Genomic DNA, 26,612 nt, shown 5'->3' with positions numbered 1-26,612 from the left:
ATATATAATCTTGCCGTTAGTCTTCTTAAATTTCACCGTAATCGTAACAGCAACTGGTGACGCACTTAGCACCTCTTTTCATTTAGTCCCGCGGGTTCTGCCTCTTGCCTCACTCACTACGTGACGTGTGAAGAGGCGCGTGTTCCTGGGATGCGCGACGCGTCAGAGATCATTCAACGGCACGCGCAGCTCCGTTACACAAGGTAAGAGCTCAACTCTCCTTTACACACTAACTCCTCTGACACTTTAATCGTTTAAATACGGACAAAAATTTAGATTAAGTGGTATTTCAAAGAAGAAAATATCTGTCGAGACAAACAAAGCACCTGTAACAGAGATTCTGCACGTTCTTTACTTACTCTTTATTTATAAACGTCACACTTTTAGTTTATGTTTAGAAACGATGCACGTAGTGTAGGATTACTTACGCAATGCATGTTTTACCTCAATGTTTTAAAGCAGGCCAATAGTAAACACGTCAAATCTACAGTGTGACACAAATCTTTGGCATCTTCAAATGTAATAACTATTTGCCTTGGTGGTGTTTTGAGGTCTCACAGTATTGGAGTACCCATCTATTCTGGACTCCTATTGGATGCTTTTTCTTCATGACTGGGAAGTCATCCATTTCAAAATTCGTTTTAAAATGTAAGTTTAGTAATAAAATAAACCAACATGTTTGCACAACTATATATATTTTTAGATATTGAAGCATACACCTTCAGATTTAAAGTTTTGTATGAGTAACATTTTACTCTATTGACTCTAATGTAGTATAAATCATTTATAAACGTCTCTCCAGAACGATTGTACTCATTGGGCAATTAATCATGCATTTTAATATCATAGAAATATAAAAAGATTTATGAAATGCTGATAAAATACCAGCATATTTTTTAAATGAATTATTTTGTAGCTTAAAAAGTCAGACATTAAACTAAGAGGGCCAAAAATGTACATTATTATTTGTTAAATAATGTGCATTGACTCATATTCATAATTCTTGTTTTTTGTTTTGTTTTTTATACATGGGTACAAAGTAAAAAAAAGTTGAAAACTTGGTTTTGCAAGTCAATTCAACTTACTATTTTAAGTTTTGTCCAGTGAATAGTTGACATTACTCATAAAAACAAATTTAAATTGTTTAACTTAATTTTGTAAGTTAAAGTAGCCTAAAAAATATGTTAATTTGACAAAATGCTGCATTTTTTATGTTGTAGTTCACAACTGACATGGTTGATATTAAGCTGGTCTCTGAATAAACACTTTAGGACATAAATAGTTCATAATAGTCGTTTAACATCATACACATCAGTTTAGCACATGCATCATATGCTCCTTGTCAACTATCCATACCATTGTCATAATGATTCATCCAGTTAGTTATTGTGCTTTATGTCTCTTAATGTCTTTCTGACATTTGCCAAAATCTTAAGATTTAATTGCTTTCATGATAGCTACATAAGTCATGTCGCGCTCAATGTTTCCCTCAAATCAATTAGTGGCTTTTTAAAGCGGTGTAGCGGTTGACTCAATTCATCTGAATGGCCCTATAAACACTAACACAAACAACTTTCCCTTGTTTTTAATCAATGAATTATGAGACAGTCTGGCTCCAAAGCGGAGCCCACATTTTGGCCAGTGAAAAGCCTGCTTGTTGAGCTCCTGCGAATGATCTTACGAGGTGAGATGGGCGCGTACAGAGCGTTCGCTTCAATAGAGGCAATAGTAGCAAAAAGGAAACAGCTGGTTAAACATGTACCGGGGGCCGTGAGTGTGTGAAGGTATAAATTAATAATGCATGGCTTTATTTAACACATGAATGAACTGCTCTGTTGCTTGGTGAGCTGAGTTTGCCATCTATGGGTTTGGAGCAAAATCCGAAAATCTATTTAGGCTTCCTTCTGTAGCATCACTAGACACAACACTTTATAACTTATCCCAAAGAACAGAAGAAGAAGTTAAGTATTGACAAAAATGCACGTTGCCACATTTGAGGTTTGGTGGTGGTTCATCAGATCTGTCTAACAGCTGTTTAGCTGCTGATTTCGAGGTGATGTTGCCAGATTTTTCAGTGTTTGGATCCATTGGTCTGTGATGAGCATGGCTGAACTCTGACCTTTTCTGAACATGGCTGCCAAAATGCATCAAACTAGTGGATTTTCCAGGTGACCTTTCATCTCTGGTCTCTATAGGGGTGTGATGTAGAGCGGGTAACCCGTGGGGTTGAATTTCATTTTACCCATGATTTCCTTCAGGTTAATGAATAGCATTTCTCACTACATTAGAGAGTTTGTTCTTTAGACTTGATATATCAGTGCTGTTTTATTAGATGTTTAAAACTGTAAGCTTAGTTATGTTCTGTTTACCTATGTTTAACATCAGATCAAAGAATTGTTATATTGTGACCATTAGATCTGGGCTAATGTAAAATGTAATAATTGACTGTGTGGCTTATTGATGATTATAAATGTTGTTGATGTTAAAATGTAAACAAAATAACTTATTCAAAGCAATATATTGGCTTTGGGGTGTACACTAACGGTGCATTCACACAGGACGTAAGCATTAACGCTTCCCATTCACTTTTAATGGGTGACGTCATGCGTTGCCGAACTGAATTGTGGATCCGTCAGCGCCGCGTCAGTGCCGTTGCTCGCGGTACAAGTTGAACATTTCTCAACTGTGATTGGCTGTTGGCCACGCTTTAGACAAGACTTCCGTCAAGCGTTAACGCTTTCGACCCGTGTGAATGTACCGTAAAGCATTTAAACACGCTAAAAATGCCAGGTGGCACTCACTGTGGGCGCTTGCCAGCGTATTTTTAGCTATGCCCTTTAGTTGCGATAATTCTGCTTTGTTTATCAGTCGCTGAAGGATGCGCTGATTGTTTGTTGTGATATTTGTCCCACCCCTCCTCCACTGTGATTGGACGGCAGAGTGAGAAGTGACATTGACGAGCTGAGCATAACTTACACCCAAAGTTAATTTTTTTAGCGTGGAAAAAACGGCGAGCGCGGATGGCGAGCGCAGAAAATATACAATTGAAAACATATGCCAGTGTAAACACCTTGGTGTAGACGCCCCCTAAGGGTGCTAAAAAGGGATCTTTACAGGTCGTTTCCCAAATGGCGCACTTCATTTGGACTTTCCGTCTCGTGTCCTTAAATTGCGTGTGCTTGCTTAGTCTACAAGTCCGTAGAGTGTCCCATCTGTCTTTTTACACTTCAAAGTGTGCTCATCAATGTCCCCTTTGCACCCTTGATGCTGTCTTCAGCGAAGCTCGCACTGCAGCAGGCTTCACGCACTTTACCAACCCAGAAATCCTTGCAAAAGAGCAATCAGACCAATCAGACGACGGAAGGGAGGATTTCACACTGATGGGCAACTTCTCTTCCTATTTCCGGTGTGATGCCCGAGTCTGTCCCAAAATACAACTGCGGTGCGCCCTCGTGGACTCGCGTCAAGGGTCCCTAAGGTCTGCACTATGTGATGTCATCAAAGTGTGGACTCTGAGGAAGTCCATAAGTCTGGAGTGTGCCATTTGATGCAATTAAGGAAACAATTTTTGGTTCCGCAAAGAACCATTCAGTCAAAGGTTCTTGAAAAAACATGTATTTCTCATCTTTTCACGGTCACAATTGTTGTGCAACAGAAAACCATTTCACACAGAGCATTAAAGCGATAAGTGCCTCTGTATGAACACAAACACGGGATGGGGACCGCAACATTGCCGGGGTCAACGCGGAAATGCTTGCGTAAGGGGCGTGTCGTAGTGAGGACGTGCGTGTTGTTACAACAACATAGTTATCGCTCAACTCTTTGACCAAGGTTTTTTTTACCAGGGGTTTTAAATGCAGACCAACATTCCTGATAAAAATATTTGAAAACTGAAATGAAGCAGAGATTAGGGAGCTCCTAACTTTCCGCATTGAAGCTGAGATTGTTCGCCAGCTTAATAAAATGGCACGTGTGGGCTAGTTTATGATCAGAATCAGAAAACCACCAGCGTGGTTTATCGAGCAAGAAATCAGAGATCATTAGCAAGCTTAAGATGCTTTGGAAAAAATTCTTCCAAGTGCACGATTACAAATACATTATACGTCACGCTGTGATGTCACGTGTCTTTGCGGGATCTTTATGGGATGTGTGATGTGTTCATAGATTCCAGAAAATCTTTCAAAATCATATGATCCCACAATCAGTTTATTTTCCTGAATCTCAGTGTGAAAAGGGCTAAAAGGTTTCTGTGAATGTTTAAGGTTCTTTATGGTATCATACAGCCTGACACAGAACCTTTTAGGAAGTTTTAGGTAGTTCTTTATGGATCCAAAAATTGCATTTAAAACTCTCTGGGTCTAATTGAATCATAAATTTTTAGAACAGGGCATCCAGAGAGTGACTATAAGAAAGGTCAGATGGCATCAAGCCTTTTAAGAAATAACAATCCAGACACATTGAGGCCGAGTTGCAGCACTGAGAAAAATGTTTACTTTGGACGGAGGACATCTGAACTGGACATGCAGGGAGACTTTGGCTTGCGCAAGGTTGACCCTCTTTGAGGACACCTACGATAAAATATTTCAGTTCCACATAAATGTTTCATTGTGCTTCATTATCCATCAAGCTTACAAAGCTGTTTAGAGAAATGAGATACTGGTCTCCATCTGTTTTCTGTTTAGAAATCTGCATTTCTTGTATCGCTTTATGGATGCGAAAAGCAAGATCTCTTTTTTATGATTTCAATTTATAAAAATAACTAGGAAACTGAATGTGTGGGAGAGCAATGATGGATGCAGGTATGCTGAGGATGGGATGCAGAGATGGTTATTTTATTTATACATCGTTCAACACTGAGGGTTCTTTGTGTGTGTTAAGGTGGCGCGAGGGTGATGTCAAAACCCGCAGAACTCTAATGAGATGTAGGGTGGGGGGACCGCCGTGAACACGGCCCGTGTACCGTTGGAGGAAAATACTCAATGAACGGTTTATTTGCGGTACAGACTTTCGCATTTAAATAAACAGCCATTCCTGAAAGCAACAGGACTGCTCCTTACAAGGCTCTTTTAACCTAAATAAATAGGTCCTTGTTTTTAAAACTAAGATGTGTAATTGTGGAAATAATAACTATTTTTAAATGGTTTCTAAAGCGCTCGCCCATTTGCCATTGGTCAGACAAACACACAGTGTCACCTCATAGAAATACTATTGGTTGAACCAATGTTGCGCTGGCTGGGATGGTTAAATGAATATAGCAATGTTTGAGTACAGCCACAGAGTTTTCTGGGAAATTCAAACCGAAATGGCTTACTTAAAGTTGTGTCTGTATGTTTAGTTGGCATACGCACAGCATGTTTTGGAGTTGTGTCTCTTATTGAACACACCCAGTTCAAGTTTGTTAAAGAGATGATGGGCTGAATCAGGTGTAGTGAAACTACTGTAGATTTTCAGTATGTGATATTTTTATGCAGACCTGCGCATATGGGCAGCAATCGGATGTGATATCACGTGCTTGTGTTGTTTATTAGTTGACACATCGTGATTTTGGTGCACTTGTACCGCTACTGTTATGCGATTTTTTTTCAGTGACTCCTTTACCTGACGTATTGATCATCTGTTGGTCACATGTCTTCATGTGATACGAATTCACATGTCAGAATTTACCAAACTTGATTAAATGAGCAATGAGTCTGCATTTCCGTTCTGCAGCATTTGCATGTATAATATATTAATGGGATTCAAAGGAAAAAAGTATATTGTGTATGCGGCATTAGACAAACAAGATGTTAAAAATTTACAAAACTTAATACAATGTTGTACCATTATTGTACCTTAAAGTGATAGTTCACCAAAAAAAAGAAAGGAAATCCTGTGATGATTTCCCTACCCTCAAGTTCCAAACCTGTATTTTTTGTTCTGTTGAACATGAAGATATTTTGAAAAATGTTAATAACCAAAAATATCTGGTGCACCATTCACTTCCATAGTATTACTTTTTGATTCAGTGGTGCCCCATATCTATTTGATTGCAAACTTTCTTTAAAATATCTTCCTTTGTACACTGAAAAAAATTATTCATTCAATTTACTCAATTTTTTAAGGTAAGTGGTTGCAATAATTTTTTTTAAGCTACATTTAATCAAAAGTTTTTTGTTTTGTTTTGTATTTCTAATTAGTTTTTTGTTTAAATGTAGCTTAAATAAATTGATTGCGACCACTTACCTTAAAAACATTGAGTAAATTGAATAAAACATTTCTTTCAGTGTATTCAGCAGAATTTGGAAAAACAAAATTAAAATTTTTCGGCGAACTATCCCTTTAAGGACCTATTGTGTAACGTTAAAGGTACAGTTACATTTTTCATACCCCTAACATTTAACTAAAATAGATCCTTAAAAGTTACACTTAAGGGGGTCGCACACCGAACGCGCAGCTCAGCGCCGCGCCGTTCTAAAAAAATCATACACATTGTTTTCAATGAGTATACGCACACCGGCGCCGACAGGTGGCGCCTGTCCGTGCCACCCAGCTACGACTCAGGAAGGTGCTCAAATCCCTGTTGCGCCACAGAGCGCCACTCACATAGTTTAACATTAGATAACATCATATTTGTCCCAAATCATTAACAATTAACATTGGCTGCTAACGTATACTTTGCATTTTGTAGTAAACGCTATCTGACAAAGCTTGCGCTATTTAACGTGCCCTTCCGGTTTACAATACTTCCGAGTTGTCCTAGACGCAACTCGATGCGGCGCTGAGCTGCGCATCTGGTGTGGGACCCCCTTTAGTACTATTCGCATGGAATTAGTATTGGGGTCTGGGAACCTTGTGTGATTTAGAAATTACCTCCCTACATCTGAGTTTCGCGTGGCCCGTTTGCAAAGGATAAGCATAGCATGTACATTTTCTTAAATTTACGGACTTATTTCCCAGATATGATGTTGAGGCTTTTACGTAACTCCTTGTGCCGTTACCATGTTAAGCAGAGTTTTTGACCAAATCAACCGCGTTGCGAAGCTGCCGCGTCGAGCGTCAGTGGATTCTATTTTAGAAACGATTCTGCGATGTCGCGACTGACAGCCTAAACTCAGAAGTTTTAAATAATGACAGTTCTAGACATTCAAAATATCAATCATTAAACCTTGGCGAAGAGAAACTGATTAGATGTTTAAAATCAGAAATATATCACCAATATCACAAAGTGATGTATCTCTGTATGTGCGCTCCTCAGCTGCAGTGCGAGAGGTGCAGAAATAGAGAAAATTTAAATAAAATGGTAACAAAAGCCTTGAAAAATGATATACGCCCTCGCCAAATTACAGAGATGCCGATTCGCACGGGACTTATCACAGAACCTCGGTGTTTAGCGAAATATGGTAGGTCATTTTTACTTACAGATTACAGACATGGTAGATTCAAACAGGATTAAGATGACAGACGACCTCCGCAATTATTACAAACTAATAGAGGTCACCAGGTAATACTTATCCCGTGCGAATAGGGCTTTAGGGTGTAATAGTACCCAAAGACATTACAATGTGTTGTATACCTGAAAAGATACAAAAGGAGGGTAACGCCCCAGTAACAGAATAGGTACAGTTTTGTACTTTATTTTCTGACAGTGTATAGTGGGATTGGGAAGCACTGGCTTTAAATAGATAAAATTATACACATCACCTTCAATAAAAAGTCCACCACAGTTCATCATCCATTCCTCCCACTTAAAGCCCATATGAGAGGTGTTGTTAATGCCCAGGTAGTGTTGCCAAACTCAAAGGCTCTTTATGTGAGGAGTACAGATGTTTCCCTCATGCTGGACTCTATGAATAGAAGGTATAAAGTCTTACATGGAAACTCAGTAATGAACAACAATAATGAAATGGATATATACCCATACAAACAGAGAATGAAAATCACATAAATGTAATGCTCACATGAGATAAAGACTCAAAATAACTCTTTGTTATCAAGATTATAAGTGAACATTAGTTCCTGAAGCAGGCCATGTGGCAATGTAACAAGACATTTGGCAATAATGCATCACTGTTAGTTAAATGGTTACAATTGCATAATGACTTCTGTTTTCTTTATCATTCCAATAAGCCAGAGGTAGTACACAGTATATAGTGTGCGGTAAACTAGCGTGCATTTACACACATGCTTAATTTGTTGTATACTAGAATCAACAAGAGTCTTTGTATAGTTGAGAACAAAGTGTCCCTATTGTTCACACTGAATGACTGAACTGTTTACTGACCTTTGCATATTGTTTCTCAAAATGTTTAGATGTGAACTCAAAAATATTTATTTTAAATCCAAGAAAACCTCAGAGATGATCTATAACCCAAAACATAACCCAATAGCCTAAAAGAAAATTCATGTAGTAGTATACTATAAAAATATTTTCAAAACATGAACCTGCTAAATACACAATAGAACAAATCACTGTGTTTAGTAATACATTTACACGGCACCTGCTAAATAGTTATGTAATGTATGTAATGAACTCACTTTAGTGAGTGTGAAGGTCAAACACATGCCTAAAACATGTGGCAAGATTGTGACATAGGTCTTAAAGAGTTGAACTGGGAGTGATGTGTCGGATGCTGAAGTGCGTAATGGGTTGTTCAATACTGCCGTCAATGGGGCCAGTCTTACATATGCTCGTGCTAAAAAAAACCTGTAGAGGTGTCACTAGCTCTTTATGTTCTGCTTACAATAAGGCCCGGTTAATTTGCTTGGAAAATTTAACACGTGTCAGGGTGAAGCTTAAAGTAATTAGTGCTACCCTTAAAACGCCTGTACTGTGGATTGAATCTTTGTACTGCAGTATTTCATTACACTCCAAATGAAAATGTACTTGTACCTGTCATAAGGTTTAAACAGTCTGGTAGGTTAAAGAGATTTAGGTATTTCAGGCATTTTAACCTGTTCCATTATAGGAATATCTAAAAACTAAAGCCAGAATTCAAATAATATTCAAAAAGGCTTGTGAATGTGACTACTGTATAATGATATTTTGGAAATATTGCGATTATACTTCATCTCATGTAAACACAATACTTTGATCAAATAATGCGATGAAGCTCATAATCGCTGCAAGTATAATCATATTAAAACATGCGACGTATGCTGGTTTTAAAGAGCATCTATTTTAATGCGAAAAAACAATGTTATTTTGTGTATTTGGTATAATGCAATGTGTTAACGTGGTTTATGGTAAAAAACACATTATTTTCCACATACCGTAAATTTTTGTAGCTCCAGATTTTAGTCCCTTCCTGAAACGCACAGATTTGAAAATCTCTGTGTCCTCGATTGGCCAGCTAATCTGTACATTGTGATTGGTTTGAATACCTCTAGCGTCAGCCGGAAATGTGACGCTCCTTCCCATGTTTGAAAGATTCGCGCACAATGCAATGCTTACAGGAGTTAACTTGAAGGCTGCGAGACCGAAGCGGGAGGAATTATGATAATGTCGGTCTTGTCTACATCACCAATCCAAGGAAGTAAACTGTTGCCTACAATCTGTGTGTTTGTTTAGTCCAAGAAAAGAGATCCTTGTAACTTTTGTAATATCATTAACATGTACTAATACACACTTACGCACCAAAGGAAATGTAAAATCATGAATCGGACAATAGGTGCTCTTTAAAAATATTAGTTGACAACAATTTTTACACAACTTTTTTGAGTTAACTTACATTTTTAAAATTAACTCAAAATTTTAAGGTAATTTACATTTATACAGTAAAATTTTTTTGAAAACATTTGGGATAATGTAAGTATACGTGAAAAAATATGTGACCCGTCACGGAAACCAGTGACACAAGTCAGCAGCACGACTTTCGAGATAATGAGAAAAAAAGTTTTTTTTCAAAATTTGTGACTTTCGTTTTTTTGCAGAATCTGTTAGTTGAAATCACGAAGAAGCCTCTCCATGTTTGAGATAGCAGTTTTTGTATATTTAAAAGCGTACATTTTGTGGTTGAAATCGGCTTGTTTTTCCGGAGATTCTAGCGTGCAACGGGGGGGGGGGGGGCGTCATTGTCTGTGTGTATTTACATACCCCTCCCCCAAAGGGAACAGCGTGGTTACTTAATAGGGTTATTTTGCCCAAAAAATTAAAATAATGTCATTAATGACTCACCCTTATGTCGTTCTAAACTCGGAAGACCTCCGTTCATCTTCGGAACACAGTTTTAGATGTTTTAATGTTAGATTTAGTCCGAGAGCTTTCTCTCCCTCCATTGAAAATCTATGTACAGTTTCCATGTCCAGAAAGGTAAAACATTTTCAAAGTAGTCCATGTGACATCAATGGGTCAGTTAGAATGTGTTGAAGTATCGAAAATACTTTTTGGTCCAAAAATAGCAAGAATTACGCCTTTATTGTCTTCTCTTTTGGTTCTGTTGTGAACCTCGTGAAGTCCCGTTACTGTAATGACCCGGCTGAACTGTTCCTCAGACATGTTTGCTAAGTTTTTTTTTTCAAACTTACAGCATGCGTGGGGCTCCCAAGACTGTAATCGAAGCTCGGGCGCACAAAAAAAAAGAAAAAAAAGCTGGGGCGCAACAAAAAACAGTCAGCCGCTTCGTACGTCAGCCGCATCACTCGACTTTATGCAGCGCCGCAGTCGTTTGACGTCAAAGTACCGCGAGAGCTCTTCAAGAAATCTTACGAAGTAGTTTAATTTCAACTGGACAACAAATGGATTTATTGCGTTTTGGAACCAAACTCTTCATATATCTATATTTCACGGATTATATGCATTTGTGAACAAAAATGGCCATTGGATTATTCACACATCTGAAACAGACTGGATTCGACTTTTGATAAACACAAAGGTAAAAAGTAATGTTTATTTTTGCATGTTGTCATCCGGACTTCTGTAACAAAATACTACATATGATGCTAGAACATCTGTATTTCAAAACGGCTTTACAGGGGGTATGGCTAAGCTAAATGAGATGTAAATGAGCCTTATTGTCTCCCCCAGCTGGATAGAAGAGTACCTTTCCTCTCTATTTTTTTGGTTTGAGTTTTTCTGAGCTCCTACATTCAAATGGCCACAACTTCTCCAAATCGTATCAGATTTACACATTGTTGGAAAGCTTAGAAACTGCACTTTCAGAATCTGTGAATCTGTGAATCTTAAAATGCCCCAGATCCGACTTTTGTCCATACTTTCTGTGACTGGTCACATATATAAAAAAATCTTCCATACTGTGCCTTTAAACCTAAAATATGACCCTTTGGTTTAGTACAGAGTGTCACTGTTAAATGGCAACATTGAAAGCACTTTAATAAGCATTTCTGTATTACTGTAAATAAAGGGCCTTTATAGTTCCCATTCATATATCTGTCATCGGCATGATGTCTAGTTTACATAGACAGTCGTTCAAAAACACCGTCACTTTGAAGTTTGTCAACTTTTCGTCCCCTCTCACTGTCTGATGTCATAGAGATGAAGGGTTACCGAGCACTTTGTAGAAACACATTCATTAAACATGAGTCATAAAAAATCACCGGTCTGCTCTGGATCTAAGTGACAAGATGTTTCTGTACTCACTCGAAAAGCAGCGGTGCCATCTGTACAGGTCTGCTGTAGATTCAGCGGGTTTACTGCCTTAGGCGCTCCAATTACATTATTAGCAGAATTTCCTGGCACACATAAGCAACCCATTTAACACAACATAGACAAATCCTTATCTCTTATACATGTGCATTACAAACATAATTAGTGTAAAGCCATCTCAAAATCTCTTCAATATGTGTGTACTATTAGGATTTTGTTTAAGCAAATCTAAATACTAGGAGTTTACTTTAGTCTTACGACAACGAGAAAGGATGGATTCTTGCAGTTAGATTCTTGCAAACAATGAATGCGTCTTTCTCGGTTATTCCTTTAGGATATGTTAAACATGGCATTACAATCCTCTATTGTGACAGTCAGGTGTTTACTTGGGAAATGTTGTTGCATCATCGGTCAAGCATCATCAGAATATCCGAATATCTGCTGCTTTTGATGTTCTCACAGTAAACAAACAGAAACACAACTGCTATCGCTTAATCTCAAGATCTACTATCAAATGAGGAAGGGAATAGCCTTTGTAGTGATCTCAGACGACTCTTCGAATGGAGCACTTAAAGAGATTGTGTTTTGGCACGAAAGCGAACGAGGTCAAAGGGGAACGAGGCTCTGGCCAAAACAGATCCGTAATCTTTCAGAGTCACACAGCTGCTCAAGAACCATTAAGAGTTGTTGGGTGACGCAAATGAATGCCCGCCAGTTTGTGCCAAAACAATATCCAGTGACCATTGTGTGGTCAAACTAAATTGTGCGTACAGTATGCAAACCTGATAATGTCTAGTGGTGGTTCTGATGAAAGACGTTTTATTGTCTTGGGAATAGGGGACTTTACGAGGCAAGTGCTATGCATTAAACATTAACATTTACATTAGGAAAGTTCAGCGCAGTGCAGCTGTTGTAAAAACAGCTTTTAAAGGATGTTCAGTCACTTGCATAAAAGCCCATTTAACTAAACATTTTACATCAGTTTAAAAAAACAAGTGAAAGGTTAAGGGTTTGCTGAAAGTATTACCAAACGAGGAACGGAAAGTTCAGCAGAATTCCTAAAACAATTTGTGCTTGAGTTAAATGAGATGTGTCCCATACTTTGTTAAGATGACCCCACCAGTGACCCCAATAAAGGATTATTCCACTTTCATAAGAAAATGTTCTGATAATTTACTCACCTCCATATCATCCAAGATGTTTATGTCTTTCTTCAGTCGAAAAGAAATTAAGTTTTTTGAAGGAAAACATTCCAATATTGTTCTCCATATAGTGGACTTCAACTGAACCCAATGGTTTGAAGGTCCAAATTGCAGTTTTAATGCAACTTCAAATGGCTCTAAATGATCCCAACTGAACCATAAGGGTCTTATCTAGCGAAACAATCATTATTTTTGCCCAGAAAATAAAAATATTTACATTTTAACCACAACTTCTCGTCTTGCACTAGTCCTGTGATGCACCTCCATGAGGTTACATATTATATAATCATGTCAAAAGGTCACGTGACGTACGCAAAAATACCATTTCGGTGTTTACATGTGTGTAGAAAAAGGACCATTCAGAAGTTGGTGTATGTGACATTAATTAATGTCTTTGTGTCCGTTTATTGTTTAAAATGGTCCGTACGTGTGCCTTTCGCATCTGTCATGTGTTAACTTTTGAAGTGATAATGTAAAACTTAAGGTCGCGGATGTGCAAGGCTCACCGTTCCCACACCTTAGTTAACTTCAAATTCAAGGACCTTTTAAGGACTTTCCAGGTCCAATACCCTCAAATTCAAGGACATAATGTGGGGACACATTTCAAGTGAGAGCAAGGTTACATCGTGTTACCTTTAAAGATACATTGTTAATGTTCCCTTTCAAGGGAACTCGCGCTGCGTCACTGCTGTGACACTTTGGGTGTATATGAATGTGTATATCAAATTCAACCAATGGTGAAGCTTAACAACAAAGACAGGGTGATGCGGGAGTCAGAAAGTATATTGCTATCTGAAATATTCACGCAACATTACCTTATTAAAAAGCACGCGATCAGTCCAGAGGATTAATATCCAAAAAGGGCAGATTGTCTCCGTTTCATCTACCACAGTGGTCATTTCTAAAGCAGGACGCTTTTCAGAAAGTTTTGGTTTTGCGTCGTCTTTCTCCGTTTGTCCAAAAAGAGCTAGATGTTTATGGTTAGGGTCAGAGGCCATCAGCGAACGTCTGTCCGGATATGCACGAGACGGACCGCGTCATCTTGCGCGGACACGCGCGCATCTCCGTTCAGCTTCCAAACACGCATACAAATGATTTCTCATACAAATGATTACTTTATCAGACCGTCAGGGCAGCAATAATTTGTGTCATTTACAGGACATTCACAAATTAAAAATAGTAAAAGTGCTCATGGCGACACGCACCATGTATTAACAAATATTTTTTTATTTTAACTGATAATGTTAATCGGTCATAAATTCTTACCTTCGGTTAACGGTTAAACGGTCAATGTGAGCATCCCTAGGTTCAATTGAAGTCCATTCTATGGAGAAAAATCCTTGAATGCTTTCCTCAAAATTTCTTTTCGACTGAAGAAGGAAGGACATGGACATCTTGGATTGCGTGGGGTGAGTGGATTATCAGGAAGTTTTCTTTTTAAAGTGAACTACTCCTTTAAGCGTCCACTATTGGTTAAAGGAATAGTTCACCCCAAAATCAAAATACATGCTCATATTTTACTCACCCTCAAGCTGTGTATGTATGACTTTATTCTTGTATTTAGCCAAACACAGTCAGATATATATTAAATAATATCCTTGCTCTTTTCAGCTTCATAATGGCATTGGATAGTTTCCCATTTTTAAAGCTCCAAAAAGCACATCCATCCATCCATCAAAAAACAAATCTATATGGTTATTAAATGTTTTCCAAGGTGAAGGGTTTTTGTAAGGAAACATTTATGTTTGAAAAATTTTTTAACAACAGCCGTACATGTGCTCACAAGAGGTCAGGAGTCAGGACTGAATAATCTTTGAGGAACCAAAAATGGTTCTCCTATGGTATCGCTGTAAAGAACCTTTAAAGCACCTTTATTTTTAATAGTGTGCAGAAGAAAGTCATACAGGTCTTTAATTTTTAGTTTAAATATCCTTACAAGTCCCTGAGCATGCTTTCTTCCAAACAAAAATTGGCATTATCTACATGCATTGGCAGGAAAAACCTCAATAATTTCTGCAAAAAACGGATTTAAAATGAAGGCAGCAACAGCACTCCACCTTAAACCTACAAAAACAATAAGAAAAAGATTAAGAAGCACGAGAATATTAAGTCATTGTTTACACTGGATCGTTCTGAAGTAAAGTCACCAATCAAACTTGGAGCCGTTTTTTGGCAGCCGTGACTTCAACAACTAGGGATTTTTCCCCATTGGGCGCCTCTTCCTAGAAGATAAATTGTTTCAAGGCTGATATTGTTCTAATGCTAATGTAAATTAACTGGTGGGCTGGCATTGTATCTAAACCGTTCTCGTGTTCACAATGAATCCCAGTCGTGTGTTTTAGACCTAGTTTACACATTTGAAAAGGCACGGGTTGTTTTCCCTGTGTTTGACCTCGCTGGACACAATAGGTTGTCACAAAGGAATGTAATTGGTGACAGTGTTCTCTGTCAACAGCGGCGTTGGTGGTGAGGACAACAGTTAACAATCTGTGTTTGGTTAACCATCACCCTGCAAAACATAGCATGTTTGACAGTCGCTACACTAAAAGGGTTGTAAGGTTGTTTGGGTGGGAACAGATACTTTTAGCTGTGTCATAAAGTTGGCTCGTGAGGCCATTTTAACACAGCAAATGCATGCTGCTTAATTTATTACCTTAATGTGCTTAAAAATGTTGTTGTTATATTTATGCATATGGCTGACTTTTTTTTTACTTGGCATCCAAATTATTAGAGCCAAATTATTGGGCATTTTCCAAACTATCGGTATCGGCATTCATAATGGCCAATTATTTAATATTTAAAAAAAAATGGACGATACAGCCAACCATGTTGTTATTTATCAGAACTTAACAGAATTTGTCTCCAGTCCTATTCAAAGTTCTATTTATGAACCAAGTCTTTTAAAACTGGTAACTTTGATTTGTTTGTTGTTGTTGTTGCGTTTTTGTTCAAAGGCCGTTACGTTACATACCTTAAAGGCGGAGTCCACGATGTTTGAAAAACGCTTTGGAAAAGGAGACGGGCCAACTACCAAAACACACTTATAACCAATCAGCAGTAAGGAGCGTGTCTACTAACCGACATCCTTGACGGGTTGCGGATGTGTGGGGCGGGTCTATCAACAGAAGGTCCAGATTCTATTGGGGTAGGGGTGTGTTTGTTTAGGTGATTTCAAATATCAACATTGGCTTTCAAACATGGTGTACTCCGCCTTTAAGTTTGTTTTTTTATACATTTTATTTATCAGAACTTTAATATATTTTGATGTTCCTCTGTTCTGTTGTGACAATAAAAGAAACAAGTTTAAAATGCATTATCATATTATTTTAGTTAAAACTCATAAATAACTACAAATAACTAATGTTAGGGAAATCTGTTAATGTTTTGTTGCGCATTTCTGGAAAACAAAAGGTAAAAAATATCGGCCGATATATCGGATTTTAAAACCAACAAACATTTGTATCGGTATCGGCCAAATTATACACTTTATCAGTATATTTGAACCTACTGTACGACCTTTGCATTGCTGTTCCAATTGAGCTACAGGATGTGCACATGTTCCTGTGTTTATGCATGAGCAATGCAAAAGGTTTTGGGTTCGATCCCATGAAACATGCATTTTGATATAATGCATGCTTGCAATGCACTGCAAGTCTTTTTAGAAAACACCATCATGCTTAAATATAAAACTAGTACTGTGTACGTGCTTAAATAAATGCCCAGTGATAAATGTCAACCGAGTATCCTAAATGTCCCCATGATCTGACTTTGTCCGTACTATGGTGACTTATCTCAAAAGAGGGCACTGCATCTGCAAATCCTCATTGTTATCAGCGGTAGCTTCCTGGTATGCGTAATGACTGTTTGCAGGCTAGATTTGGGGGGTTGGCTACTCTGCAGAGCAGTTCTGCTGACTGCAGTAGAGAGGTACTACCTCAGTGCGTCAGCACATTGAAATGAATGAAGAAGTAGCCGATCAATCAGTGTAACTGCAGAGAGAGAGAGAGAAGTCTACATACTTTTAAGCCTTCATCTTTTGATTAGACGTCCTCACACGCGTTAGCGGCCGGGAGCAAGAGCTCCGTAAGATGGTAAGTCCTTTCTGAATTCAGTCATAGGAGAATGCTGTTCTGTACGGGGGGACGGTTTGTGCTTTAGAAGTGAGCCTGTGAAGTTTTGTGCTAGTTTGCCGTACCGAGCATCATCCGTGCACTTTTCACACTATGGAGGAAACTGGCGTTTGTATTGCTAATTGGCATTGTGGTGTTATGCATGAATAAGTTTAAAGGTGGTTTTGTCAGTAATCGTACTACTTAACGTGAGTGGCTAGGTGAAAAGGACATAAGGCTGCGTACTGGTTTCTGCATGACAGGAGACTTACTGCAGATGGAAACGTGCAGGGGACCTGGTGCATGTCACACAAAATCACAACAATTACAAACTGCATGGCATTGTTAAATTAAGCTCTTAATTAATAAATATGTGAATCTGTACATATATAGATCATGTCAAAGAAATCAAACTTTGATGCTCCTAATCTCAAAATTAGATTTTGAGGCTTTAACCTTGATTTTTACATATATGCACTGTTGATGATGGGTTTGTGAAATGCACACTCTCACTTCCCCCATCTTCCCCTCTCTATATAGTGAAGTGATCCCCCTGCCCCCCGGTGCTACAAAACAAAATGATTTTTCTGGTAACCTTCTGCCTCCTCTCCGTGAGCCGAGCGGACAACTTTGAGGCGGCGTACAGTGACCTGGAACACTACAGGACTATATACACCACAGGTAAGTGTACAGTATATGTATTTGTGACTGTGCTTTAATAGGGAAAGTAAAGAGATGGGGGTGTAGTGCCCATCCCCAAAATAATTCCCCTCTAGCTATACAGAGACACTGTAATTATCTCACTAGGTGTCGGCTTAGGTTATTCGAACCTGTCTGGCTACTGTCATGGGACGCATTTTAGTGGCTGGAATTTCTTACTATAAGTAGTAAATAATTGATAAGGTTTGGGATTCTATATTTACTCCCTATCAGGATCTGCTTAACAATCATGATCGGTTTCTACGAGCAACTATATGTTTAGGGCCTTTAAAGGATTTATCAATTTTCTTAAAAAATATATAATTTACTCGCCACCATGTCATCCAAAATGTTGATGTCTTTTTTAGTCCAGTCGAGAAGAAATTATGTTTTTTTGAGGAAAACATTCCAGGATTTTTCTCATTTTAATGGACTTTAATGGACCCCAACACTTATTAGTTTTAATGCAGTTTAAAATTGCTGTTTCAAAGGACTCTAAACGATCTCAAATGAGGCATAAGGGTCTTATCTAGCGAAACGATTGTCATTTTTGTCAAGAAAAATAAAAAATATGCACTTTGAAACCACAACTTCTCATCTTCCTCCGGTCGTGTGACGCGCCAGCGCAATCTCACGTAATAACGTAATGACATGGAAAGGTCACGTGTTACATATATGTAACGCACATTTGCGGACCATTTTACACAATAAACTGACACAAAGACGTTAATTAGTATAATTCGACATACAACAACATTGGAACGTAACTTTTTCTCCACACTTGTAAACACTGGGGCGTAGTTTCGATACGTCATCCGTGACCTCTTGACGTGATGATGTATTGTGTGAGGTCGCGCTGGTGCATCACACGACCGGAGGAAGATGAGAAGTTGTGGTTTAAAAGTGCATATTTTTTATTTTTCGTGCCAAAAATGACAATCGTTTCTCTAGATAAGACCCTTATGCCTTATTTGGGATTGTTTAGAGTCCTTTGAAACTGCAATTTTAAAGTGCATTAAAACTGTTAAGTGTTGGGGTCCATTTAAGTCCATTAAAATGAGAAAAATCCTGGAATGTTTTCCTCAAAAATCATAATTTCTTTTTGACTGAAACATTTTGGATGACATGATGGTGAGTAAATTATCTGGATTTTTTTTAAATGGACTAATCCTTTAAGATTTCCACAATGCAGAAAACATGGACGGAATCGAGACGAGTGCCGAATTGTACAGAATTTGGAAAATTGTATATAAACCATTTTTTAAAGCCATTATAACTTAATTGTAAATATCAGTTTGTTGATAAAAAATGATAGAAATAAAATGATAGAAATGTGTGGAAACATTTCACTGTTTGTTGGACGCAAAACGGTCACGTGATCAATGTTGGATTTTACTATAAAATTTGAGAAAAATAAAATAAAACGGATTTTATAGGGTCATATGGTACATATTAGTATATAATCACACTGTGCCATAAACAAAACCAATGCAAATCTTACTATGGTACTATTTTGATTAATATGGTATGTTTGTTGATATAGACAGATTTCTTGCACATTTATGTAAACAAGAGATTTGTTCACCTTCATCAATCAAAGCCTGAATGTGTTTTTCATTACTTGAGAAGTATTATGAAAACCAGATGACTTTAGCTATAGTTGCACAGAACTGGATGCAACAACAAAAACATTTTGAAGATTGTCTCTTTAGTTTTTATCTTATTATGTGTTTTTTTTACCATCTACAATGGCAATATCCAGTTGTAAAGACCCTGTATAGATTAACCGATCTTTTTTTTTTAATTTCCGGTACCATAACAAACTCAGGACTTCATTTACATGACAACGTTGTAGTAAAAACTGAAAGTTTTTTTTTGCATTTTTTAATAATGGCACTGTCAAAAATCTCTGTGCTTACAAATATCCGCAAATACGACTAAAACGTAGTATTACGTGTGCCTGGCCAGTAGATGGCGATGTTACTTTGTACAAAAACATCAAACACCAACATATGCATTTATTTACAGATCGATAAATACAAACAATTAAGGAAGCAAACGCATTGAGCAGTTTTGTTTAGATGGACGATGAGGTAGGTTTACTGCAGCAAGTGACGTTGGACCATAAAGTGGCAAAAGCATGAAAGTCGCAATGAAATTGAAATGAAGAAGTGTAATTTCACTAGTTTTTTGCTACAGCTTTCCACACAGCCATACTGTATGCTTTATAAATGTTTCGTTGTTGAAGAAATATATTATCAGTACAGTTCCTCCTCCATCATAAACATTAAGGGGATTTTTCATTTCTCAAATAAAAGTCCAGCAAGCATGATGATTCATGTATTTGCATAACAAAACAGACCGTAGCAATGGCCAATGACGGATTCACGCTGTTTCGTTTATGAAACGCCTTTAGTTATTGGCGACTGACCAATGCTTTGGGACAGGGGAATTTGAGAAATCCCTAGTTAAAGAGCCCACCAATACTAATATAACTTGAAAAGCAGGGAGGACACATAGAGTCCCTTCATTGTTTTGCTATTTTATCCTATCTGGGATGTGTGCCATGACTATACAGACTTTTTCAATCTGCATCACATTATCTTGTCCAGCACTACTTGCTCTGAATATTCCTCTCTTTCTCTCTCTCTTTTAGAAAATGGCCCCCGACTATCAGTTGACACAACACAATCCACAGTGATCTCTCAACGCGGAGGCAACGCCACACTGCCATGCAAATTCAACCGGGATCCCTCGTCCCCCCCGAACCCTAAACTAAGGATAAAATGGACCAAACTTACTTCAGACTACCTGAAGGAAATCGACGTGTTCGTAGCTATGGGCTACCACAAAAAGAGCTACGGTCGCTTCCACGGCCGCGTACATCTCAACGCTGCCAGTGAGAATGACGCTTCGCTCGTCATCAATGACATCACACTGGAGGACTATGGGAAGTACAAGTGTGAGGTCATTGATGGCTTGGAAGACGACACGGTGGTCGTGACTCTTGACCTTCAAGGTAAGGACCCTTCATGCATTTTAAACACAGAAGTGTGACATTTCAAGCCATGCAAATCGAAATGTCTAGCTGTTACAGCATCTTTGAATGCTCTAAGCTAGTTTGCTGTGAGATAACAATCGGTTGAATTGACATTTCTGCACTATAAACAATACTGAATGGTTTTATAATGCACAACAACAACTTATGAATGAGGATTATCAGCATGATCCTGATGCAAGAGATATCAAATAATGGGACATTGTCCCCAATGCGTCCTTTTCTGCACTAAATCTAAATTAATTGGGAAAACATTAATTTTTCTGATTACATAAACTATTCACAAATCACTATTACTTACTAATCCCACTAAATCATATTAACTAGCTTGCAGGAAAGTTCATATCTGATGCTTTGACGTCCTTCCCACAGGCATATTGTTCCCATATTTTCCAAGACTGGGCCGATACAACCTGAACTACCATGATGCCGAGAAAGCTTGCACAGGGCAAGACGCCATCCTGGCGTCTCCCGAGCAGCTGTACGACGCCTGGAGAGATGGGTTGGATTGGTGCAATGCAGGATGGCTTAGTGACGGATCAGTGCAGTACCCAATCACCAAACCCAGAGAACCATGTGGAGGCAGTAACACCGTTCCTGGCGTGAGGACTTATGGGACGCGTAACAAGCAAAAAGATGTATATGACGCCTTTTGTTTCACTTCACACTTCAAAGGTTTGTCCTCAGCACTATGTCATCCAAATATTTGACAATCTTGGTGATGAATCCAGTCATTTAAAAATAATAAATAATTCTCCCATTCTTTTCCAGGCCGTTTCTACTACTTGATACAGCCTTTCAAACTTACATACGACGAGGCGGTTCAGGCGTGTCAGAAGGATGGCGCTCAGATCGCTAAAGTCGGCCAGATGTACGCCGCATGGAAGCTGCAGGGCTACGACCGCTGCGATGCTGGCTGGCTGGCGGACGGTAGCGTGCGCTACCCAATTACACGTCCACGCCGACGTTGCAGCCCAACGGAGGCTGCTGTGCGTTTCTCTGGGTTCCCTGATAAGAAGCAGAAACTTTACGGCGTGTACTGCTACAAGGAAGAGCCAACCGTATAACTCGCGAACTAAGTGTGATGGTGTAAGAAGTTAGTTTGAGCGCATTAAACTGTGACAAAATCTCTAGATACTGTACTACAGAAGGATTTGAATATAACGTAAGTGATGGTGTTTGTTGGAAGTGAAAGGTTCTGTAGGATCAGGGACCTCAGGTGTCCTCTCAAAAGTCAAGACTTCACCACAGGACGCCAAACAGATCAAGAAAATTATTTATAGGATGTTGCAAAAATATACCAGGGGGGCTGGATTCACAAAACATTAAGAATTGTTAACTACACAAAAAATCCCCAACAAAAATCATTAAGTTCTTATTTTAAAAAAAAGTTAGAAATATTAACAAAATTTATTTTTTTCTTACATTTTCTTTAAATTTAAATAAAATCTATCATAAAAAGTTTAATAAGTTTATTGTGTTGTTTCAATTATCATACAAATGTGACGCATATAAAAATTGAGAAATTTAATTTTAACTTTTTTTTACTATGTTTACTCATAATAAGAATTGGAGAGGGTCGCAAATATTAGGTATGGCGATTTAAGTACTAGCCATGTAGTAATACCATAACATTTTATTTTTTTCCTCCTTGTAAAATTAAATTGTTTAACTGCCATATCATGTTTATATATTCAAAAAAAGATTACATGGTGCTAGATACTCTAAAAAAAAAACGTATACGCTTAAGTCTATCACCAAAGTCTATCATCTTTCTCTTAAATGTGCATTGTGCAGTCCTTCCAGAAGAACACAGAGTTTTTTTGTGATTGTTGCGGGCAAAAATCCTCGATTTTGCGGCACGTTTTCTTAAAAAATGCGATGGAATATGCGGGATATTTATGCGATGGAATTGCGGGAATTTGCGAAAATTGCGGAACTTGCAAAAACTGCGGAAACTTGCAAAAGCTGCAATAATGTTCACGTCACATAATCACGTCACTTCATAACGTTCCCATGGCAATAGAGGACACGGCTGCGCTTTTGGGAAGTAAATGCAACATTTTTCAACTTTCTGCTAATATATATGTGACTTTTTGCTACGAAAATGCGGAGATTATGAAATCATGCAAGCTCCGCATATTTTGTGCGCGGAAATATGTAATTAATGCGGCGAAAGTGCGTCGTATTTGGAAAAAATGCAGCCCCGCATAAATATGCGGACTTTGGCTGATTATGCAATATATCGCGCGATCGTGTTTTTCTGGGGGGACTGATTGTGTAACTTTTAGAAGGATCTTTTGACAGAAATGCAATATAATATACATAACTATATTATCAGTGGTGTATAAAGACCTTACAAAATAAACTGTATTGTTTTTATTACCTTAGAATGAACCGTTTTTATCGAAATACACCACGGGTTACCTTACATGAAAGTCGCCATTTCCCGCCACTAACCGTAGCCCTATTGGACAAACGTTTATAGAGCGCGTTTTGTCACTACGTCTCAGAAAATAACATGTTTTTCTTGTTGTGGCTAGCGTAGCTTCACAATGCGTTTTGAAAGGGAGGGGGTGAGCTGTGGACTGAGCTGTTTGTTGCAATTCACATTCTCACCACTAGATGCCGCTAAAAATGTACACACTGGACCTTTAGGAAAAAATTCGTAAAAAATATTTAGATATTTTCAAGAGCTGCACTTAGAAACATTCTTTTGAACTTCTTATCATTTATCTTAAGAGCGTTCTCATTTTTTCCCCTTTAAGAATTTTTGTGAATCCGCCCCCTAGTCCGAACGTTGATTTACAGCAATGCTAAAAAGAGGAGATATCTGGTTAGATATTGCATTAGAGATCCACTGTGTGCTGTTTCATTTAGCATGCAGTAGCTGAGGGATGTCCTAAAAACTAAATGACAGTAAAGCTTTAACACATTAGACTGCTACCTATCTGTTAGGAACATCATATCCCATTTAAACAGCATGATGAAAAAATATTGTTTTTTGAACAAAATTCAATGGAAGTGATAAATGCCACAATTTTCCTTTGCCATCCTTACAGGGTGCTTTAATTATTATATTAAACATGTACCTTTTAAAATTTAGTTTGAAAAGATTTTATGTGGACCAAGCCATGTTGAGTCTTATATAAATCATATTGTTAGGAAGGAAAAACATAACTTTTGTATTTTAATAGTTTAAAAAAATCTGTGTTGTTTTTTTGAAGTTATGTTAATGATATTTTCTTTGAAAAAATGTTTATAAAATGTCTCCCGTACGACTCTGACAATGTTTGCGAATTTCCGGTTCTTACCACAGTCAACAATACCAATATCTTGATTTATTTCTAATGCTTTTTATATATTTGTGTTCTGTTTCACACCTGATATGATCAACTTATGAAAGCGTAGAAAACATATTGTCAAACGTATCCTATAGCAGAGGTGCCAAATGTTAAACGAGTTACAGTAGTCTGCTAGACAAAGAAAGCACACAGCACATTTTCTAGTTATGAAGACAAGTAGTTTTAGTCAATGCATGTTACAGTTTACAAAGTTTAAAACTGAGGTGTCCAAAACGACAACAGTATTGTGTACATGAATAACAGCACAATGTGAAAATAACAATTTATTTTCTACTGTAGAGCAGACCTTGCAGGTAAAGGTTTAAACTAAGAATACAGAAAAGATAACGGCACAACTAAGTGCATAGTTAGCATGCAGCATTCAGTCTTTTACTTGACTATGACGCAGTAAACCTTTAGAGAAACATGACCATCTGTGGCATTTGGAAACCATTTAAAACAGACTGCCAAACTAAGCAAAAACAAGACATTTGATTACGGTTGTAATTCTAAGTTTATGCAACCAATTATAAACTGAAAGACTTTTAGCTGCTATATGGAATTACGAGTTTAAAAAAAACACATGGCTCTAAACATTGGAGCCGTTTCAAAATACAATTGTATTCACACACTTGTTTCATTATTCATTTTGCTTTCACTGATTTTGGCAACTGTACATGTGCCTTGTTTACAAGATTTCAGAATCAATTGTAGAACTGGATGCTTAGTCACTTCCTTACGGGCAACGTTCATCATTGTTTTATGTACATAATATATAATTAAAGGTATGATTTGACTGTATCAATGTGGAAATCTATTTGACATAAAAAGTGAAATAAACTATAAGTTAAATATACGTGGTTTTTTATAGGGCACCTATTATGCAAAATCCACTTTTACAAGGTGTTTAAACATACAGTAAATGTGTGTTGGCACAACTTGGCAGTGTGTGAACACAACCACCCTACAATAATAAAAAAAAACACCCACCCTTTTTTTAATCCCAATTACACCAAAGTCTCTGTTAGACATGTCGTTTTGATTTCCTTGTTTATGTGACTTCACACTGATAAAGCCCCACCTACGGCCACTGACTGAGTCCTGCATTACCATGGTTTCTGCCATCAATGAACTGCCCGCTGTTCACCATATCTCAATAGTGATATACTTTGTCTCAGACTGTATTAATCAGATCTATTTTAATCGAAAGCGCTCACTGTCTCTTTTGGTAAGGGAGTGAGGAGCTGTAGCTCATTTGCATTTAAAGGTACAGACACAAAAAAGTGAGTTTTTGCTCCCACCCCAATAGAGGCATTTTGGACATGGTATTTTGAGTTTAACTTTCATAGACAAATTCTGGGGACAACTGAGACTTATAATACATCTTGTAAAAAATTGCCATAATAGGTGTCCTTTAAGCTTATTTAGAGCTACAACAGAGGTCCAGTTTTACGTCACAAGGCATGTCACTGGGGTGATACCCCTTAAAAAACTACACATGTGTACCTAAAGAGTCCATATTAGCAACTCAGAGGTACATATTAAAGGGCACCTATATGGTTCGGTTCATGTTTTTACATTTCCTTTGGTGCATAAGTGTGTATTAGTACATGTTAACGATATGCAAAAGGTACAAACCCCAAAGTACGCGCGTTATCATCTCCAATGTAAATCTCTTTTTTTGGACTACAACAAACACTGTAGGCAACAGTTTACTTCCTGGGATTGGTGATGTAAACAAGACCGACATTATCATAATTCCTCCCGCTTCGAAATCAGCCATAAGTTAACTCCTGTTAGCATTGCGAGCGAATCTTTTAAACATGGTAAGGAGCGTCACATTTCCAGCTGACGTCAGAGGTATTCAGGCCAATCACAACGTACAAATTAGCTGGCCAATTAGGGCCACAGTGCTTTTCAAATCGATGAGTTTTGTACAAAATTTGTGCGTTTCAGGGAGAGAGAGTGAAATCTGGAGTTACAAAAATGTACAGTGTGTGGAAAATAATGTGTTTTTTAACCATAAACCACCAAATACACAAAATAACCTTGCTTTTTAGCAATGAAATAGGTGCCCTTTAATACCTTGTTGGTACCAAATATCTGTACCTAAATGGTGCATATAACAACTTTTTTAAGGGTACTTCCCAGTGGGAGCTTGGGACCATTTTTTGTAGGCCTACATGTCTTTTGCGCTGCTAATGCAATACTCTAACGTTACCATCTGAGCTACAGGCACAGGACATTATAATGTAGACCTGATGTTTAAAATGTTTTTAATCAAAAATCCCCGATAGCATAAAGGCTGCAAAAGCTTCATTGTTGTCACATGACCTGACCATATTTCCTCGAGTGGGGCATATTATCTTTTGAATGAAAACAGCTACTTTACATTTTTAATCCAGGCTTGAGTAAAATGTCTCTTTTGGCAGTCCAAATAAAACAAAATGTTGTGTCTCTTGTCTCTCAGAAGCTTTAGAAATGTTATCTCTAAAATAAAGTGTAAACACTGTGGACATCAACATCTTTACCTCATATTGATTTCAGAGATGTCGCATTTGTGTAAATAAAAATGGACCAATTACATGATCCTTACGCCACACGTGAGTGTACGTCATG

At 37.9% G+C, this 26,612-nt stretch overlaps 1 protein-coding gene and 1 long non-coding RNA gene across 9 annotated transcripts in view; one reads left to right on the top strand and one right to left on the bottom strand.

Annotated features, from left to right (window-relative positions):
- LOC129446543 (uncharacterized) overlaps positions 1–26,612 on the bottom strand; it is a 60,830-nt gene that overhangs the window by 34,026 nt on the left and 192 nt on the right. For 4 of the 6 annotated variants that reach the window (XR_012372648.1, XR_012372647.1, XR_012372649.1 and 1 more), the window contains exons 2-5: positions 17,102–17,188; positions 16,803–17,004; positions 11,576–11,667; positions 7,681–7,823 (exon numbers count right to left, since the gene is read on the bottom strand). This is a non-coding gene — a long non-coding RNA (uncharacterized lncRNA). The remainder of the gene's footprint in view (positions 1–7,680; positions 7,824–11,575; positions 11,668–16,802; positions 17,005–17,101; positions 17,189–26,612) is intronic. The other 2 variants (XR_012372652.1, XR_012372650.1) reach the window with 2 other exon arrangements.
- On the top strand, positions 47–24,847 carry hapln1b (hyaluronan and proteoglycan link protein 1b). Of its 3 annotated transcripts, XM_055207690.2 has the most exons (6): positions 167–203; positions 552–648; positions 17,433–17,573; positions 20,248–20,610; positions 21,022–21,324; positions 21,421–24,847. In XM_055207690.2, the coding sequence occupies exons 3-6, from the start codon at positions 17,471–17,473 to the stop codon at positions 21,714–21,716; spliced, it is 1,065 nt and encodes a 354-aa protein (XP_055063665.1). In that variant the 5' UTR covers positions 167–203; positions 552–648; positions 17,433–17,470; the 3' UTR covers positions 21,717–24,847. The 3 variants fall into 3 exon arrangements, with proteins under 3 accessions (XP_055063662.1, XP_055063665.1, XP_055063663.1); XM_055207687.2 differs by lacking the exon at positions 552–648 and having other exon boundaries at positions 47–203; XM_055207688.2 differs by lacking the exons at positions 167–203; positions 552–648 and adding an exon at positions 16,715–16,874.

The sequence above is a fragment of the Misgurnus anguillicaudatus genome, chromosome 12, assembly GCF_027580225.2.
Source record: "Misgurnus anguillicaudatus chromosome 12, ASM2758022v2, whole genome shotgun sequence".
Classification (NCBI taxonomy): domain Eukaryota; kingdom Metazoa; phylum Chordata; class Actinopteri; order Cypriniformes; family Cobitidae; genus Misgurnus; species Misgurnus anguillicaudatus.
The sequence above is the reverse complement of the archived record's forward strand: the minus strand, read 5'-3'. Positions and strand labels throughout refer to the sequence as shown.